Source organism: Oncorhynchus mykiss, chromosome 7 (genome assembly GCF_013265735.2).
Source record: "Oncorhynchus mykiss isolate Arlee chromosome 7, USDA_OmykA_1.1, whole genome shotgun sequence".
Lineage (NCBI taxonomy): Eukaryota > Metazoa > Chordata > Actinopteri > Salmoniformes > Salmonidae > Oncorhynchus > Oncorhynchus mykiss.
Window position 1 is genome coordinate 21,759,292 of NC_048571.1, and position 19,547 is coordinate 21,778,838.

The following is a 19,547-nucleotide window of genomic DNA, read 5'->3' on the forward strand; positions in this document are numbered from 1 at the left end:
TGTTATAGTCTTCTTATAGTCTTCTTGTTATAGCCCAAAAATGGATGTAGCATCTGTGGATTGCCCTTTTAAGATATAGTCACACGCTGTGACTCAGCGTTGCATGACCAAGGACACGTCGGTAGCCATGAAGTGCTTGAAAGGCTGGTCATGGCTCACATCAACAGCATCTTCCCGGACACCCTAGATCTACTCTAATTCGCATACCACCCCAACAGATCCACAGATGACACAATCTCAATCGCACTCCACATCGCCCTTTCTCACCTGGACAAAAGGAACACCTATTTGAGAATGCTGTTCATCAACTACAGCTTAGCGTTCAACACCACAGTGCCCACAAAGCTCATCACTAAGCTAAGGACTCTGGGAGTCCTTAGCTTCCCTCTGCAACTGGATCCTGGACTTCCTGACGGGCCGCCCCCAGGTGGTAAGAGTAGGCAACAACACGTCTGCCACGCTGATCCTTAACACTGGGGCTCTTCACGGGTATGTACTTAGTCCCCTCCTGTATTCCCTGTTCACCCACAACTGCGTGGCCAACACCATCATTAAGTTGGCTGACGACACAACAGTGATAGGCCTGATCACCGACAGCGATGAGACGGCCTATAGGGAGGAGGTCAGAGAACTGGCAGTGTGGTGCCAGGACAACAACCTCTCCCTCGATGTGAACAAGACAAAGGAGCTGATCGTGGACTACAGGAAAAGGTGGGCCAAACGGGCCCCCATTAACATCGACGGGCCTGTAGTGGAGTGGGCCGAGAGTTTCAAGTTCCTTGGTGTCCACATCACCAACGAACTATCATGGTCCAAACATACCAAGACAGTTGTGAAGAGGGCACGACAAAACCTTTTCGCCCTCATTAGACTGAAAAGATTTGGCATGGGCCCCCAGATCCTCAAAGGTTTCTACAGCTGCACCATCGAGAGCATCCTGACCGGTTGCATCACCGCCTGGTATGGCAACTGCTCGGCATCTGACCGTAAGACGCTACAGAGGGTAGTGCGAATGGCCCAGTGCATCACTGGGGCCAAGCTTCCTGCCATCCAGGACCTATATAATAGGCGGTGTCAGAGGAAAGCCCAAAATTGTCAGAGACTCCAGTCACCCAAGTTATAGACTGTTTTCTCTGCTACTGCACGGCAAGCGGCACTGGATCGCCAAGTCTTGGACCAAAAGTCTCCTCAACAGCTTCTACCCCCAATCCATTAGACTGCTGAACAATTCATAATTCAACAATTCAACAATTCCCTTGTATACTGCTGCTACTCGCTGTTTGTTTGTTACCTATACATAGTCACTTCGCCCCCACCTACATGTACAGATTACCTCATCTAGCCTGTACCCCCGCACAATGACTCGGTAACAGTGCCACCTGTATTTAGCCTCGTTAATGTTATTCTTATTGTGTTACTTTTTATTATTACTGTTTATTTTAGCCTACTTGTTGAATACTTTCTTCTTCTTGAACTGCACTGTTGGTTAAGGGCTTGTAAGTAAGCATTTCCACGGTAAAGTCTACACTTGTTGTATTCGGCGCATGTGGTAAATAAAGTTAGATTCGAATTGATTTGACTTGAGAGGGTCCCCATGCCATTTCTACTAAATACATGATTGCATTTAAACATGCAATTGTGGTCCAAATGACAGAAGACAAACTGAGTCACCAAACCCTTCATCATTCACTCTCCGCAATCTTCCCTCTGTGTAAACTAAAGCTACTGTGAATGGACAGATTGAACCTGACTCTGGTTCTGAACTGCAGCCAGTGTCAGAAAACACTCCTCACCTGTAGACTAATTATGACACTGTAGTTAGTAGACAGCACAGCTGCTGTGATTCCACACAGCTCAGCACAGCACCACTCTATAAAACCTAACATAGAAGAGGTATGGGCCAGTCATTATCACCACAGGAGGCTAATGCTCCAAGCAGAGACTATTTTTCAATGAGCATGACCAAAAAAATACCAACTACGGGAGGATTTCTTCAATATTTCCTACACGTCATATTCTCTCCTTTCCGTGGGCAAGAAAACGGTGCCAAAACGTGGAGAGATACTTTGTGAGATATGGTAGTGGTTAGTTTTTATAGTTTTGCCCATTAAAATGTTGTTTTCTGCTACCGGTGAAAATGATGGGGTTCCCTGGAAGCTGTGTAACTTCCCGCCCCCCAGATAGGTTTCCATGAGGCAACAAACTCATTCTACTAGAGAACTACTATGCTATACTAACTATTGTTAGTCAGGTAAGTTTGAAGGAATGAATGAATGGAAGAATGGATGAATTACTTAATGAATGAATTAATGAAAATGAAGGGAGGAATCCCAAATAAGACACAATGAATATGTAGAAAACGAGTTTTTCAGTACAGTCAAGGGTAACATTTAAGAGATTATGAAGTGATTGTTGCAGTTCTATGTTGTTGTTTTTTTGGCCCCAGAAAATGTATTGGGAAAGACCATAAACAGGTGTAGTGAGTGGCAGGTGAACAGGAGCGCGGAGGGGTGGAATCTGTCGATTTTGTTCACGTGTTATTTATTACCTTTTATCAAAATACCTTCTTCACTTGAAGCAGGACAGTATCATTAAAGATAATACTCGACCTAGTTTTATCGCGTAAGGTAGATTAGCCCTTACATTTAGATTGTCATTTTTGGAGGCTATTTGCCAGTCATAACTTCAAATATGTCAGCAATTAAACAACTAGATGGCAACGGTCCAAACTCATCACACACATCATGCCTGAGATCATTTGCCTTTTATGGTAGATGTCTTCCAATGGCAGGCTGAGCTCAGACCCTGGCTCCTCCCTTCGACATAGAAGTTTCCTCAGTTTCCCGGGCTGCATCCACAAACTGTCACAAACCCGTCCCGTTGCTACGAGGGGAAACACACGCAGGAGAAAAGGCCTAGACCATGTCATTATTCAAAAGTCGAGGTGTATTTGCGAGTCTTTGTTGGTGGAGTATCTTGTTCTTGAGTGTCAATGCGAAGACGAAGAGGGAAGACGAGACCCGGTCGATGAACGACGTCTACCGAGGGAGATGTGCGTCCAGGTGCCTCAGCTTGCACAGCACGCGCATAGCGACGCTCTCCAAACAATCTCAGGTGGAGGTAAGGCCAAAACAAGCGGGCGAGCATGCTGCTGTCTTCATGGAATAAAGTCAAAGTTTGATTGTTTCTACTGCATTAGATAATATTCCCTTTGCTTTTTATGCGCAAATGAATTAATAAACCAGAATGTGCTTGAAATAGACCATCCCATTGTTGATAAGAGAATGTTTGTTTTTCTTGTTTTGCTTTTGGTTTATTTATTTAGTTGATTATTAACTGATAACTGAAGTTTGGTTTTGGCCTCACAATAAGTGTTTTAGATTTGGTAAGTTTGCAAGCAAACTAGACACAATAAATGAAATGAGTTCAGTATCATATTCTGACAGAGGAAACTGTGAGTACACTGTACTCCTCATTAGAACGTTCTCTTCACCATGTCCCATTTGTAAATCTGATTCTGCATTGAGAAGTGGAGCAACCTACTGGCTGATGGAGAGAGAGAAGCTTGTTATCCAAATTACGTCCATATCAAGCCCTTCACTACCCCTCCAGTCCCAAGCCTATGACACTGTGACTGAGCCACCCAGGTCACATGATCAAGTTCATGTTCTCCTCCTTGGATTTACAGATGACATCTGTAAATAGCCCGTCCAACTACCTCATCCCCATATTGTTATTTATTTTTTTGCTCCTTTGCACCCCAGTATCTCTACTTGCAAGTTCATCTTCTGCACATCTATCACGCCATTGTTTAATTGCTAAATTGTAATTACTTTGCCACTATGGCCTATTTATTGCCTTACCTCCCTAATCTTACCTCAAGTGCACACTCTGTATATTGATTTTTTTCTATTGTGTTATTGACTGTATATTTGTTTATTCCATGTGTAACTCTGTGTTGTTGTTTGTGTTGCACTGCTTTGCTTTATCTTGGCCAGGTCGCAGTTGCAAATGAGAACTTGTTCTCAACTAGCCTACCTGGTTAAATAAAGGTGAAATAAATCAAATCAAATAAAACAGACAGTACATGGAGATAACTAAGCCTTAGCAGTGAACATGCCCAGTTACTCACTATTCAGCCTCAGGATTCAGAAGGATGGTCCTGTGAGAATACCCACTAGTATACTCCCATATAGTAGGCCTATATAGTTGACTGAATGAATGGCTCCATAGGGAATATGGAATGGTGAACTAGTGAGACACAAGGCTATTAGCTATGGTTTATTATCATAGGACTGGAACTGCACTGACATCACATCATTAGCCACACTGTTAAGCACTTGTGACCTCTCTAAGGGTCAGGATATGACCTTTAACCTGTTTAATCACTACTTCCCACGGATCATGTAGCAGGGTCAATGTTAGATTGCAAGGGCAGCCCATCTATTCCCTCTGCGATGGAATTCCTGTCATAGATCGTAGATCAAGTCTACCCATTGTAGGAGTGGATAGGATACTATGTCATGTCAGCCTATAAAATGGCTAATTCTTATTGCCAGACTTGGGTTTAGCTACAGTACGCTTCAGCTATACGTTTTCATCAATTCGACACATAGTAATGGACAGGTGAACGTGACTAAAATGAAGCATATTGTTTGAAAGGTCTCTGCTGGAAGCAGCCATGGAAATACATCTTGGTACAGATTGTTGAATCTATCGTAAGCTTTCCATATTGAAAAGTGCCTTTCTGAGATTTTTTTAACATGACATAATCTACGTCAGACAGTGAATTCAAATCATGTTAATGCCACCATCAATCTGGATTATAGATGTTGGACAGGACCATTAGAGTCTGCTTTGAGGTGGTTCAAATTTAGGCTTGCATCCCAAATGACACACATTCCCTATGTAGTGCACTACTTTTTACCAGGGCCCACAGGGCTCTGGTGAAAAGTAGTGCACTATATAAGAAATAGGGTGCCATTTAGGGTGTAGCCTTACCATTGATTTTCAGTCTTTCACGTGTAATATTTCGGAAAACAATTGTCTGACTTGTGAGACTAGTTCTGATTTGCGTCAGAGGTCACATGGTGCTCCACTCATTTAGTCAAAGTGACATAACAAAATGTCCTTATCTTTTTAAAATTTGTTTTATTCCACCTTTATCTGTTCTGACTTTCATGTCCCTTGCGCTGCCATGGGAGCCTTCATAACATGGGTATGATGAATTGTGTGAGTCCCAAATAGTATCCTATTCCCTTCATAGTGCACTACTTTTGACCAGAGCCCTATAGGCCCTGTTCAACAGTAGTGCACTATAATGGAAATATGGTGCCATTTGGGATGCAGACATTCATTGACCTGATAATGACAGAGAGGTCAGATGACTATCTGTCTTTAGCCTTGCCTGCACTGTACACATCTGTGTGAACGTGCCTTAGGAATGCTGCAAGGAGGCATGAGGACTGCAGATGTGGCCAGAGCAATAAATTGCAATGTCTGTACTGTGAGATGCCTAAGACAGCACTATAGGGAGACAAGACGGACAGCTGATCATCTTCGCAGTGGCAGACCACATGTAACAACACATGCACAGGATCGGTACATCCGAACATCACACCTCCGGGACAGGTACAGGATGGCAACAACTGCCCAAGTTACACAAGGAACGCACAATCCCTCCATCAGTGCTCAGACTGTCCGCAACAGGCTGAGAGAGTCTGAACTGAGGGCTTGTAGGTCTGTTGTAAGGCAGGTCCTCACCAGACATCACCGGCAATGGGCACAAACCCACCATCGCTGGACCAGACAGGACTGGCAAAAAGTGTTCTTCACTGACGAGTCGGGTTTTTTGTCTCACCAGGTGTGATGGTCGGATTCGCGTTTATCGTCGAAGGAATGTGCATTACACCAAGGCCTGTACTCTGGAGCAGGAACGATTTGGAGGTGGAGGGTCCGTCATGGTCTGGGGCGGTGTGTCACAGCATCATCGGACTGAGCTTGTTGTCATTGCAGGCAATCTCAACACTGTGCGTTACAGGGAAGACATCCTCCTCCCTCATGTGGTACCCTTCCTGCAGGCTCATCCTGACATGACCCTCCAGCATGACAATGCCACCAGCCATACTGCTCGTTATGTGAGTGATTTCCTGTAAGACAGGAATGTCAGTGTTCTGCCATGGCCAGCGAAGAACCCGGATCTCAATCCCATTGAGCACGTCTGGGACCTGTTGGATCGGAGGGTGAGGGCCATTCCCCCCAGAAATGTCTGGGAACTTGCAGGTGCCTTGGTGGAAGAGTGGCGTAACATCTCACAGCAAGAACTGGCAGATCTGGTGCAGTCCATGAGGAGGAGATGCTCTGCAGTACTTAATTAATGCATCTGGTGGCCACACCAGATACTGACTGTTACTTTTGATTTTGACCCCCCCCCCCCCTCTGTTCAGGGACATATTATTCAATTTCTGTTAGTCACATGTCTGTGGAAAATGTTCAGTTTATGTCTCAGTTGTTGAATCTTATGTTCATACAAATATTTACACATGTTAAGTTTGCTGAAAATAAACGCAGTTGACACTGAGAGGTTTCTTTTTTTGCCGAGTTTACCACTGACGGTCCTCTACTCTCTTCTCTCCCTAGTAATTACACTACTGACTGTCCTCTACTCTCTTCTCTCCCTAGTAATTACACTACTGAATGTCCTCTACTTTCTTCTCTCCCTAGTAAATACACTACTAACTGTCCTCTACTCTCTACTCTCCCTAGTAATTATACTACTGACTGTCCTCTACTCTCTACTCTCCCTAGTAATTATACTACTGACTGTCCTCTACTCTCTACTCTCCCTAGTAATTATACTACTGACTGTCCTCTACTCTCTACTCTCCCTAGTAATTATACTACTGACTGACCTCTACTCTCCCTAGTAATTATACTACTGACTGTCCTCTACTCTCCCTAGTAATTATACTACTGACTGTCCTCTACTCTCTTCTCTCCCTAGTAATTACACTACTGAATGTCCTCTACTTTCTTCTCTCCCTAGTAAATACACTACTGACTGTCCTCTACTCTCTTCTCTCCCTAGTAATTACACTACTGACGGTCCTCTACTCTCTTCTCTCCCTAGTAATTACACTACTGAATGTCCTCTACTTTCTTCTCTCCCTAGTAATTACATGACTGACTGTCCTCTACTCTCTTCTCTCCCTAGTAATTACACTACTGAATGTCCTCTACTTTCTTCTCTCCCTAGTAAATACACTACTGACTGTCCTCTACTCTCTACTCTCCCTAGTAATTATACTACTGACTGTCCTCTACTCTCTACTCTCCCTAGTAATTATACTACTGACTGTCCTCTACTCTCTACTCTCCCTAGTAATTATACTACTGACTGTCCTCTACTCTCTTCTCTCCCTAGTAATTACACTACTGAATGTCCTCTACTTTCTTCTCTCCCTAGTAAATACACTACTGACTGTCCTCTACTCTCTACTCTCCCTAGTAATTATACTACTGACTGACCTCTACTCTCCCTAGTAATTATACTACTGACTGTCCTCTACTCTCCCTAGTAATTATACTACTGACTGTCCTCTACTCTCTTCTCCCCCTAGAACTTACACTACTGACTGTCCTCTACTCTCTCTAGTAATTATACTACTGACTGTCCTTTACTCTCCCTAGTAATTACACTACTGACTGTCCTCTACTCTCCCTAGTAATTATACTACTGACTGTCCTCTACTCTCTTCTCCCCCTAAAACTTACACTACTGACTGTCCTCTACTCTCTCTAGTAATTACACTACTGACTGTCCTCTACTCTCCCTAGTAATTATACTACTGACTGTCCTCTACTCTCCCTAGTAATTACACTACTGACTGTCCTCTACTCTCTTCTCCCCCTAGTAATTATACTACTGACTGTCCTCTACTCTCTTCTCCCCCTAGTAATTATACTACTGACTGTCCTCTACTCTCTTCTCCCCCTAGAACTTACACTACTGACTGTCCTCTACTCTCTTTAGTAATTACACTACTGACTGTCCTCTACTCTCCCTAGTAATTATACTACTGACTGTCCTCTACTCTCCCTAGTAATTATACTACTGACTGTCCTCTACTCTCTTCTCCCCCTAGTAATTATACTACTGACTGTCCTCTACTCTCGTCTCCCCCTAGTAATTACACTACTGACTGTCCTCTACTCTCCCTAGTAATTACACTACTGACTCTCCTCTACTCTCTTCTTTCCTTTCAGAACAATGGATCCCTGGGCTGGTGTCAAAATCATAGACAGTGTGCCAAGGTAACGTACTGATGTTTACATTCATACCATACCTAACATGACGGAAATCGCACAAAACTGAATGATCTATTTTCAGAGAGGAAAAGCTCTCAGGGAAAGTCAGCAGCTGAACAAATAGCAGGATAAATCATTGTCATATTGGTTCTTACACAGTACTCTATGTACCATGCAATACCATACATCACTGTCAGCCAATATACTGCAGCTAGCTATGTACTGTTCCTCTGTAGATCATAGAGCCTACAAAATATATGATTGCAACGTATAGCGACAGGTGCTTTAGATGGATGCTTGGCTGTTAAGCTCTTAGTCTCTCCACTTTGTATTTTCATCAAATACATTTCTGCATATCCCTTTCTGGAGGTCATAATTGTCTTTGGGTACAGAGGTCCACTCATTTTTGGTAATGAGGACAGTAACGTTCTCTAACAGCCCTTCAGTATACTATCCCCACAGTGTACAGAAGTGAAGCTGACATGTTGCCTTTGTGCTTTTTCCACAGGCTTCAGTATATTGTAGTATACGCCAATAGAATGGTTGCACAGTTGTCATATCTCATCATGCAAACAGCAGTCAAATACCATTATGAACAATATTATCTCATGTTTTTGATCAATTGAATGTTTTTTTCAATAACACATTCACACTCGTAGCTATTTATTCTGAAGCCATATTCCTAATTAGTTTCGAATTGTCGTTGTGATTGTTTTGTTACTTTGTTTACTACAGTATAATACTCTGGTTAGTTGTGTGTTTGTGTCACCGTGTGGGAGAGAAGCACAACAACACGCATCTCTTTCTGAGACAGACAGACAGACAGACAGACAGACAGACGGACAGACAGACAGACAGACAGACAGACAGACAGACAGACAGACAGACAGACAGACAGACAGACAGACAGACAGACAGACAGACAGACAGACAGACAGACAGACAGACAGACAGACAGACAGACAGACAGACAGACAGACAGAACCCAGGGTAAGCTCACAGCAGAAACACAGTCAGCCCACCGCTGACCTCTCTTGGTGGATCCATGAAAACATTTGGCCAACTGCTCAGCAGATTTCTCCAGAACTCCAGAGAGAGTTTTCACTCAAACTTTAAACCAGGTCAATCCCTGTAGCATGATCGCATCCTCCACACTAGGACCAAACCGATGTGCTGTTTTTTTTGCTCTGTTTTTAATGGTGAAACTGAGCATATAATAAATAATACAATTATACATTTCAGCGCTCTCCTTGTTTTCGTGAGGAGTGATGATAATGCTATTTTATTCTCGTTAAGAAAGTAATAATGATATTCTATTCTCGTTAAGAAAGAACACAGCCAATTAGAATCCTCTTCGTTGTGGAATGTTCATTACATGGTAGCTAATTGCCAAATTAGAGGCTCTGAAGTGGAGATGAAGAATCAATTTATTCTCACTAAGGAGATCTTAATGTCTCTGCGGTCTCACTTTAAAAGTAATCTTGCTTTGCTTTCAGTTACGTATCACCAATGGTTCAGTATAGCACCAGAACTCAACATTAGATTTGATTGGCTGCTCAAGGATTTCAGTCTGATTTAAGGTCTTCCTGAAATGCCACTGCCTACTATGTAATCTGTAGTTCCAGCTCAACCACAAAATTGGAAGTCAGACCCTCATGTTTTGCAGTATTTGATTACAGGCGATGATTTGTTTCGCTGCGTAAGCCATCGCATGTCTGCATTTGGTGATTGCTTGCAGCAGTGTTTACGGCTACCCTAAAAGTCCACCCACAACTTATCGGAGACAACAACAGTGATGCCATTTTTTAATGCCCTCAGTGATTACATCCAGTAGAGCTATGATAATGTTTGGTCACAATAGTCCGATCATCCTGTACTTTGCCCATGCACACTCAGCATCACGTTGTCTCTATGGACCTCCCTGGTAACGATGAGTGACTGTTAATCTGCCTGTCACTATCTCGTCGAGGCAGGCAGTCAATTAAGGCTACTATAGATGATTACCATAGTCTGACACAATAGAGTCCGGTCACATCTTCATTCAAAGGCTTAGCAGGGGATGACAGGATCGCTTCAGTGCCTCATTTAGGAGAGCCGTGGACGGTTATAATTGCCATGCCATTACACCGGGCTGCCCGTCAGCCTCTCAGCTCTGCAGATATGAATGCTTAGTTGAAGTCATTATTTTTTTATCACCTCACGACAAGCCAAGGCTCTTTCAGATTGGCATTTAGGCAGCACTTGGGAGTCATTAGTGTACCAACTAACACTTACTGGTCTAGCAGTTGGGATGATGTGGACCTAAGGACTAAAAACAAGGCTGAAATGGCACCCTATTCCATATATAGTGCACTACTTTTGACCAGAGCCCTATGCAGGCAATAGGGTGCCATTTCTAACACACCACATCTTCTTCCTTCCACCACAGACATGACCATGTAAAATAATGAACAGTGTTAGCACTACAGAGAGCTGGCACAGGCTTGTCCTCTTGTGAAAGACTCTGGAACCCCCCCAAAGCCTGTTCAATTTGTAGAAACAGGAAGGGAGAGACAAAGGCAGGGTCTTTTTTTTCTCCAGGGAGGGTGTCATCTGGGCACGGTATCAAACACTGCTGTGTGCTACAATACAAACAGCGTGCATCCCAAACGGCACCCGTTTCCCTATTTAGTGCATTTATTTTGACCAGGGCCCATATGGCGCTGGTCAAAAGGAGTGCACTATATAGAGAACAGGGTACCGTTTGAGAAGCAGGCTCAGTCTTCACCACACAAACAGAACAGCAGCGTTATGCACGGTCAGAAGTCACTGAGGCCATTATCTACTGTCGTTCAGAGAGGAAACGGTTCAGTCTTGTCCTACTGCATACTGAAATGGCCATGTGCACTCTGCTGGTGCTTATTGTGTTTTCCCTGGTTCCTTTGTAAAAACAGAGCAGGTTTTCCTGTGTTCAAAAATTAAGAGTAAGCATTATTGACTTTCAAATGTCTATCAAATTTCTGCCATCAAGGGGTAATACTCCTTTGTCTTTTTCCATCAGTGGAAGAGAGTCCTTAGGTGTTCTGTAAATTCCTAGGCATTCTATTAGAGTCCCAGAGCTCTGCTTTATTTGCGGCCGGTCGCTAGTGGAAAGGAATGCTTGGTTTGAGTTTGAAATGGGGCGGAAAATGAAGCGTAGCCGAGAGGCACAATAAGAACGAGGAGACGAGAGAGTCTGAGCGTCAGTTGGGATTAGAGGAAGAATCTCAAGTTGGAGACCAGAGAAGGGAGATAAGAGATGACAGGCCGGGGACAGTCATAGTACGACATGGTACTAGGCTATGGCAGGGAGCCGAGGATCTAGACACTATGGGAGAGCTTTAGACATGCAGTACACTGTAGTATGGAGGGACTGTAGGAGAGATAAAGCGAGGACAGGGTACTACAGGAGAGTAGAGGGGTAAGAGAGAGCTAGTTGAATGGATGAGCAATGTATGAGCATGTGTTAGTGAATGGGAAAGGGTACAATGTCAGCCTGTAGCAGTTTCAGGATGTTCCTTCCATACAAGTAGCAGTGGGGCCTGGCGTGAGCTCGGCAGGGTCTCCGCATTTTCCCCACCATAAAGTGGGCACCTCAGCTGCATTTAAACGTGTGCCTCCTTCCTTCACGTTATTCAGAGTTTCCGACAACTACCAGCACTCTCCACCCCATTCCACCCCTCACACAATTACTCACACACACACATACACACGCTCACACACACACACACACACACACACACACACACACACACACACACACACACACACACTTGCTCATGTTTTCACAGCAACTGAAGATAAATGTGTTTCCCACTCTCATTCCGACCAAAACGTTGCCCCAGGACAACTCCGATCTTCACGCCTTGAAAACCTTCAACAAAGCATTACATGGTTGAGGTTTTCTCTAGAAGGTTGTAGGAGTGTATTGGACATGCTGTTATACTTGTGTCAAGGCATAAGTAAGTAAGAAATAATAACCATAAGCATACCGAGTTTATATACTGAACACAAATATAAACGCAACATGTAAAGTGTTGGTCCCATGTTTCATGAGCTGAAAAAGATCCCAGAGATTGCCAAGACAATCCATCCACCTGACAGGTGTGGTATATCAAGAAGCTGATTAAACAGCATGATAATTACAAAGGTACACTGTGTGCTGGGGACAATAAAAGGCCACTCTAAAATGTGCAGTTTTGTCACACAACACAATGCCACAGATGTCTCAAATTTTGAGGGAGTGTACAATTGGCATGCTGACTGCAGGAATGTCCACCAGAGCTGTTTCCAGAGAATTTAATGTTAATTTCTCTACCGTAAGCCGCCCCCAGCGTCTTTTTAGAAATTTTGCCAGTACGTCCAACCGGCCTCACAACCACAGACCAATTGTAACAACGCCAGCCCAGGACCTCCACATCCGGCCTCTTCACCTGCGGGATCATCTGAGACCAGCCCCTCGGACAGCTGATGAAACTGAGGAGTATTTCTGTCTGTAATAAAGCCCTTTTTGTGGGGAAAAACCTGTTCTCATTGGCTAGGCCTGGCTCCCAAGTGGGTGGGTCTATGCCCTACCATGCCCACCCATGGCTGCACCCATTCTCAGTCATGTGAAATCTATAGATTAGGGCACAATTTTTTTTTTTTAATTGACTGATTGCCTCATATGAAATGTAACTCAGTAAAATCATTGAAATTGTTGCATGTTGCGTTTTATATTTGTGTTCAGCATAGTTCAACTTGGATATCAAATGGATATTGTTACTCTAATATGGTAACTTTCAAATTACCCTTAGAGCCACTAGCCTTACTGTACATTGTGATGCAACATTCCCCACTGCCTTCCTCCATGGCTACCAACCACGGTGTTTCATTGCAGCATGAAATTGGAAATGTGAATATTCCCCTGGGCAGCCTATCCTGGGTTACTCATGCAGGAAGAGTGTCTCTCAGGGGACAAGGACAGCAGTACAGATTTACAAGCCACTACAGGAAGCACATAGTTAATAACAAACACACTGTGGAAGAGTGGTGTTGTTTGATTTTCAAACATCCTATTTATTTCCCTTAAACTGATGTTCCCCAAATTAAATGTGGGTCCAGCAACCGACTGTCAAGTTCTTTAGCTGTTCTTTCCTCAAGAGAGTCAGGAACACCGACAAAGCCACAGATGTCAGATGCATACAAAGATTCCTCCCAATAAACCTCAAGCTGCTAAAGTTTGTGGTAACACTTTTTGCTGTTATATTGAGGGAGATTGAGGGCAGAAGAAGTATTCAAGTATTTCTTTTGAATACCGTGGCGACACGTTTTTAATTTATTAAGCTGCTTCAGAAATCTCCTGTGGTGGCATGGAAGGTGTAACAAGCCCTCACCTCCATCTCTGTTTCTCTCACTTTCAAAGTGCCTGGAACCCTGCAAGGCCTCCTGGGACCTGAAGAGCCAGTGTCGGGAGCTTTGTGAGGTACGATGACTTTTGACAGCCTCCCACTTCGTTAAGTTAGGGGGGAGGAACACGCTGAGGAGAGGCTTCATGTTGAGAGGCTAAAACAGTAGAGTTCAGTTCAGATTCTCCTCCATAGACATTTTCTTGGCAAAAGTAATCTGACACAGGCATATTTTACCTCAGTGCTTCTTCAATTTCCTTAATCAGTAAGTAATCAGAAACTGATCTTTTTCCTACAGTTTCTGTACAGTTTTTCTGCATGTTATTTTAGTAGTAAAGCATCTATGCTTTCTAACACTCTCTCTCTCTCTGTCCCCCAATCCTCCACCCCAGCGATCAATTCCCAAGAAGCACTGGGAGTGTGTGACGAGTTGTGAGTTCCTGCGCTCGGTGGTGGCAGTGAAGCAGGGTGACTGCCCTGCCCCTGAGAAGGCCAGCGGATTTGCGGCGGCGTGTGTGGAGGGATGCGAGGAGGACAGAGAGTGCTCTGCCCAGAAGAAGTGCTGTTCCAACGGCTGTGGGCACACCTGCCAACCTCCCAAGAACCTTAACAAAGGTACAGCAACCTCCGGTACACACAGTATGTTTAGTAAAATAGACGGGAAACTTCAGTACATAATTTTTTTGTTGGTTGGTTACAACCAATATATTATCTGCAACCAATTTGTCGGACAATTCCAAGATGAGATAAAAAAACGAACTTTCTCTTAGATAATTCACTGATGTCAGTGGAAGGTTCGATTCCCTTAGCTAACTATGTAAAAAAGAATTGCTCTGGATAAGAACATCTGCTCAATGACTAAAATCGAATGATCACATGACCTTGAAACGACCCACTTCACCCTTCCAGGTGCCCCTCTGAAGCCCAGGAAGGAGCTGAGTTTTGAGGAGCTGAGGTCTGGCCAGATGGAGGTGAGCTGGTCCTCCCGATTCAACGTGTCGGCCGAGCCGGTCATCTACGTGGTCCAGAGGAGGTGGAACTACGGGATACAACCCAGTGAGGATGCTGCTACGCAGTGGGAGGTGGTAGCACAGGTTAGTCAGCCTTTTTTGGGGGGATGCTCACTTATTAATACTGGATTTAGTTGATTATAAGGGGACAAATTAATGTAATCTACTTAGAGTTCACTGTGTGGCAATGTATTGATTGTTCATGAAGTTAAACAACTCTCTCTCTCTCTCTGTCTCTCTCTCTCTCTAGACCACAGAGGAGAAAGCGCGGCTGGCTGACATCCGGGCAGGCCGGTGGTACCAGTTCAGAGTGGCAGCAGTGAACGTCCACGGGACCAGAGGGTTCACCACTCCCAGTCGCCACATCCACACCAAGAAAGGTGTGCGCGTGTGTTTGTTTGTGTGTCTGCTTGCGTGTGTGTCTGTGTGTGTGTGTGAGGCTGGCTTAAACAACCTGGGGTGATATTGCACTGGCTGTAATGAAGATGAATACAGACTAATTACATTGGCTTTTGGCCATTTCTGAAGTGCTTTATTGTGCTTAAGCCCCCTAGAGCTGTAATACCTTCCAGTCAATGTATGAATAGCTTTAATAGACAGTTACTAAAGCTTCATGTATTTGGCAGCTGTAATGTGCGGTGTGGGTTAGCTGTGCTGCATTTGTCAGTGAGAATGCCTCCATGATTGATTGACCTTTTTACTGCAGTGGGTTAAATCAGGGTCACACAGGCTGATTTTCAGTACAAATCTACTTTGAAACTGAAGTATACACCTCACACACATGGTTATGGGCTTTAAAAAAAGAAGACAAATGTACCATGTCCATGTCAGATATAGAGTTGAAATGTATTACATTTTGAGTTTGCATCCCAATGTTACACTTTATATACATCACAGAAGACTGAAATATAACAAAACGGTTTAACATAGAAACACCAGAAACACTACTGATGTTTACTTCAGACCAATGACACCTGATTGATTAATGATGTCGTCCCCAGACCCCTCCGGCCCCCCTGCCCCATCTGAGCTGAGGGTGTCCAACGTGACCTTTGGCCCTGGCGGCAGGGCAGTGTCGGTCCGGCTGCGCTGGTCCATCCCCTCAGACCTGGATGTCCCTGTACACCACTACAAGGTTTCCTGGAGCTGGGCCACAGGCAGCACTGGGGCCACAGCACCACCTAAGACAAAGAGGAGGAAGATGGTCAATGGGGTAAGTCGTAGAGTTGACATGTTGGGCACATGTGGTAGGTCAGTCATACCAATAGAAATGGAATGATGTGGTCTGAGGGGCTTTGGCGGTCGAGTTCTAGAAACTAAAAGGGTTCTTCGGCTGTCCCCATAGGAGAGAACCCTTTTGGAACCCTTTTTCTACCCTGACATGTAGGCACTCATTAACATGGGACATTCCCTGGGACAATGTAGAGTGGAAGCCTGTTCTTTCTTTCCTCAAGCCACAACAAATGGCTTGTTGTAAGGATAAACAATGGCAGTGTGTGTGGCTTTGATGGCATAAACCTTCCAATCGCATGGTGCTTAGTGCTTACACACCAAATCAAGCAATTGTATAGTTGTTGCCTCTGGCAAATGAATCGCAAATTGATGCTATTAAATCTGCATTAGCTTGTGTCTGTTTTGGAAAATGAAAATTTCCCGGCAAGTTATTGCTGTGGTTATTGGACCTACTTTGTACCTTTTGTTGTGTGGATGCAGAGGACACAGCTATGTCTTCCTGACCCCATAACCCCTCTGTCTTGTGTGTTTATCCAGGGGCAGAGCTATGTGGAGCTGGAGAGTCTGCGAGCTAAAAGGAGTTACAGTGTGGAGCTACAGGCCGTATCCTACTGGGGACAGACCCCACTGAAGAGTCCCAAAACCACCCTGCACTTCAACACACAACACAGTACGTCAACAACAGTCAAAGCTTATCAGCTGTCATTTGTTAAGGAAAATGTTTGATAATTAGGCTCCTCAAATTCTGGGAACATTCTCAAAGTTCCCTGGTTTTTCTAGGAAATCCCAGTTGGAGGATTTACAGAATTTTGCAACTCTATTAAATATTTACCCAGTATATTGAGGTTGGAAGAGTGATACACTACATGACCAGTCACGAGTCATGACTGCAGTCAAATATCGTTTATCACGGTAATTAGGCTTCTCCAAGCTCTGATACTGCTGATGGTCATTATTAGCCTACCAAACTTGCAAACTGCCTGGTACTCAGCATCAATGCAATTGTAATCAAAGATCTAATCAAACACTTCATGAGAGCCAATGAGCTCATATTGCGCAACATTTCTATAGGCTATGCAATTGCGTGAGAAAACAGAGTGATGGCCTCTATTAAAAAGAGGAGGACCCCATCAGCTTTCATAGGCTAGGCCTATTATATTTATTTCTCAACTTTCCTAATATTAAGCTCATTGTTTATCTTTACAACAGCGGTATAGCCTTCCTGGCTGGCGTGAAAATTAACCACGGGAAAAGCTTCCTCCATTTGCTGTTTAAGTGCATAGATGGCATGTATTTGTTCCACTGCCCATGTTTCGAGACAGGTGCCTGATAATGGACCATTTTAAATCAAAACAAATTTCACACATATATTATTTCGGATATGTAAAGACAAGATTAAATTAAGAATAGTCTGATGGTTGACAATATTAGCCTATCACTTGTGAATTCTATATTACTTGTGAATGATGCCCAGCATAAGAAACAATGCCTTTTTTTGCGACTTTTTCTAATCATAGTCGCACACATAGCCCATAGGCCTGTTTTGATGAGGTTTGTATTACAACTAAAGTGGCCAAATAACTTGGTGGAGTGGTGAACTTTACACCACTCCAGCCGAGGCTTGGCATTGTGCATGTTGATTTTAGGCTTGTGTGCGGCTGCTCGGCCATGGAAACCCATTTCATGGAGCTCCAGACTAGCAGTTCTTGTGCTGACGTTGCTTCCAGAAGCAGTTTGAAACTTGGTAGTCAGTATTGCAACCGAGGACAGGCGATTTTTACGAGCTTCAGCACTCGGTGGTTCCATTCTGTGAGCTTGTGTGGCCTACCTCTTCGCGGCTGAGCCGTTGTTGCTCCTAGACATTTCCACTTCACAATAACTGCAATTAGAGTTGGGCGGAAATTTGACGAACTGACTTATTGAAAAGGTGGCATCTTATGATGGTGCCACGTTGAAAGTCACTGAGCTCTTCAGTAAGGCCATTCTACTGCCAATGTTTGTCTATGGAGATTGCATGGCTGTGTGCTCGATTTCATACGTCTGTCAGCAACGGGTGGGGCTGACATAGCCAAATCCACTAATTTGAAGGAGTGTCCACATACTTTTGTATATACTGTATTGTGTATGTACATTGGATGGTGCCCTCATTGATCGTGTCCCAGCTGAAACATTTTCTGGGTATCTGGATTGACGGAAAAGGCTAATTGAGGACCTTTTTACTGAAGAGTGTGTTTGTTTCCTATGAATGTGTTTTGCATTTTGTGTATTGATGTGTATATTGATGTGAATATTGATGTGTATATTGGTGTGTATACAGGGCTGATCTGTGAAAGAGACCTTCGTCTCAGCATGACACCCTGTCAAAATTAGGGTAAAAAGGGAAAGCTATAGTGTTTTGGCATGTAGTGTATGTTTGCATCTGATCTAACATCGCTTTGTTCCCATTTTCATTGTTCCACAATCAGGGGAGGAGCAGAGGTCTGGCGCCCGCCCGGTCCCCATCTCCGAGGGCCTTATCCCTGATGTGTTGGATGTGGGCACCCCCTTCTACCAGGATGGCCAGCTGCAGGTCCGGGTCTACTGGCAGAGGAGCACAGGTATGCAGGGAGAAACCAAGACACAGCCACACACGCATGAATGAACGCACTCATAGGCGCACACACGCAAGCACACACACACACACACACACACACACACACACACACACACACACACACACACATTTGATTTGGCCTTTGATAAGAACAGCAGTGCTGCTGAGGAAATAATCCTCTAACCACCACCTCCCTATTGTGATGTAAACAGAGAGATTATCGTAAATGTACAGGCTGCTTGTGGGTAATTAAACAAACAAAAGGCTGAAACAAAAGGCTGCTTTCTTACAAGCTGATAAGATGCACAGAAGTACATCCTGAATCCTGTTCATGCAGGAATATGAGCACAGTAAGCTAGCATCGCTGACTCACTGGGCTACCCAGAGCACACACACTGGGCTACCCAGAGCACACACACTGGGCTGCCTAGAGCACACACACTGGGCTACCCAGAGCACACACACTGGGTTACCCAGAGCACACACACTGGGCTACCCAGAGCACACACACTGGGCTACCCAGAGCACACACACTGGGCTACCCAGAGCACACACACTGGGCTACCCAGAGCACACACACTGGGCTACATACACAAAGAGCCAACTGAGGAACAGCTTTTCTTACATTTTGCATCAAATAATCTGTTCTGTCTGAACAAGTTGAGCTTTATTGTCCTTTTTTGAAAGGACAATGTGTGCTTCGTCACCAGTGTTATGCGACAAATCGGCAGTTGATGATGAATGATTACTGATTTATACTACTTTCAATTTCTCTCAGATCCCACTGTAGTTCGGTATCGTGTCCAGTGGGTACCAGAGTACTGTGGACACAACCAGACCAAAGGAGTGGACAATATCATCACACAGGTAACCAGTTTCATTCAGCCATACAACCGATTTATGGTGAAACAAGTTATGATGAAACTTCAAGTAAGGCAAAGGGTATCTATCTCTATTGGAGTTACAGTATAGGCTGCTCTCATCATATCTGTGTCCGCT

The 19,547-nt window shown here is 44.2% G+C and overlaps 1 protein-coding gene across 2 annotated transcripts in view; it reads left to right on the forward strand.

Annotated features, from left to right (window-relative positions):
• Positions 1-2,836: 2,836 nt before the first annotated feature.
• The window catches only part of LOC110527503 (anosmin-1), a 28,052-nt gene continuing 11,341 nt past the window's right edge, over positions 2,837-19,547 (forward strand). For both annotated transcript variants that reach the window (XM_021608817.2, XM_021608816.2), the window contains exons 1-10: positions 2,837-3,120; positions 8,266-8,313; positions 13,730-13,789; positions 14,105-14,327; positions 14,622-14,806; positions 14,973-15,102; positions 15,724-15,935; positions 16,493-16,625; positions 18,421-18,552; positions 19,327-19,415. In XM_021608817.2, the coding sequence (XP_021464492.2) occupies positions 2,923-3,120; positions 8,266-8,313; positions 13,730-13,789; positions 14,105-14,327; positions 14,622-14,806; positions 14,973-15,102; positions 15,724-15,935; positions 16,493-16,625; positions 18,421-18,552; positions 19,327-19,415 (1,410 nt within the window). In that variant the 5' untranslated portion in view covers positions 2,837-2,922. The remainder of the gene's footprint in view (positions 3,121-8,265; positions 8,314-13,729; positions 13,790-14,104; positions 14,328-14,621; positions 14,807-14,972; positions 15,103-15,723; positions 15,936-16,492; positions 16,626-18,420; positions 18,553-19,326; positions 19,416-19,547) is intronic.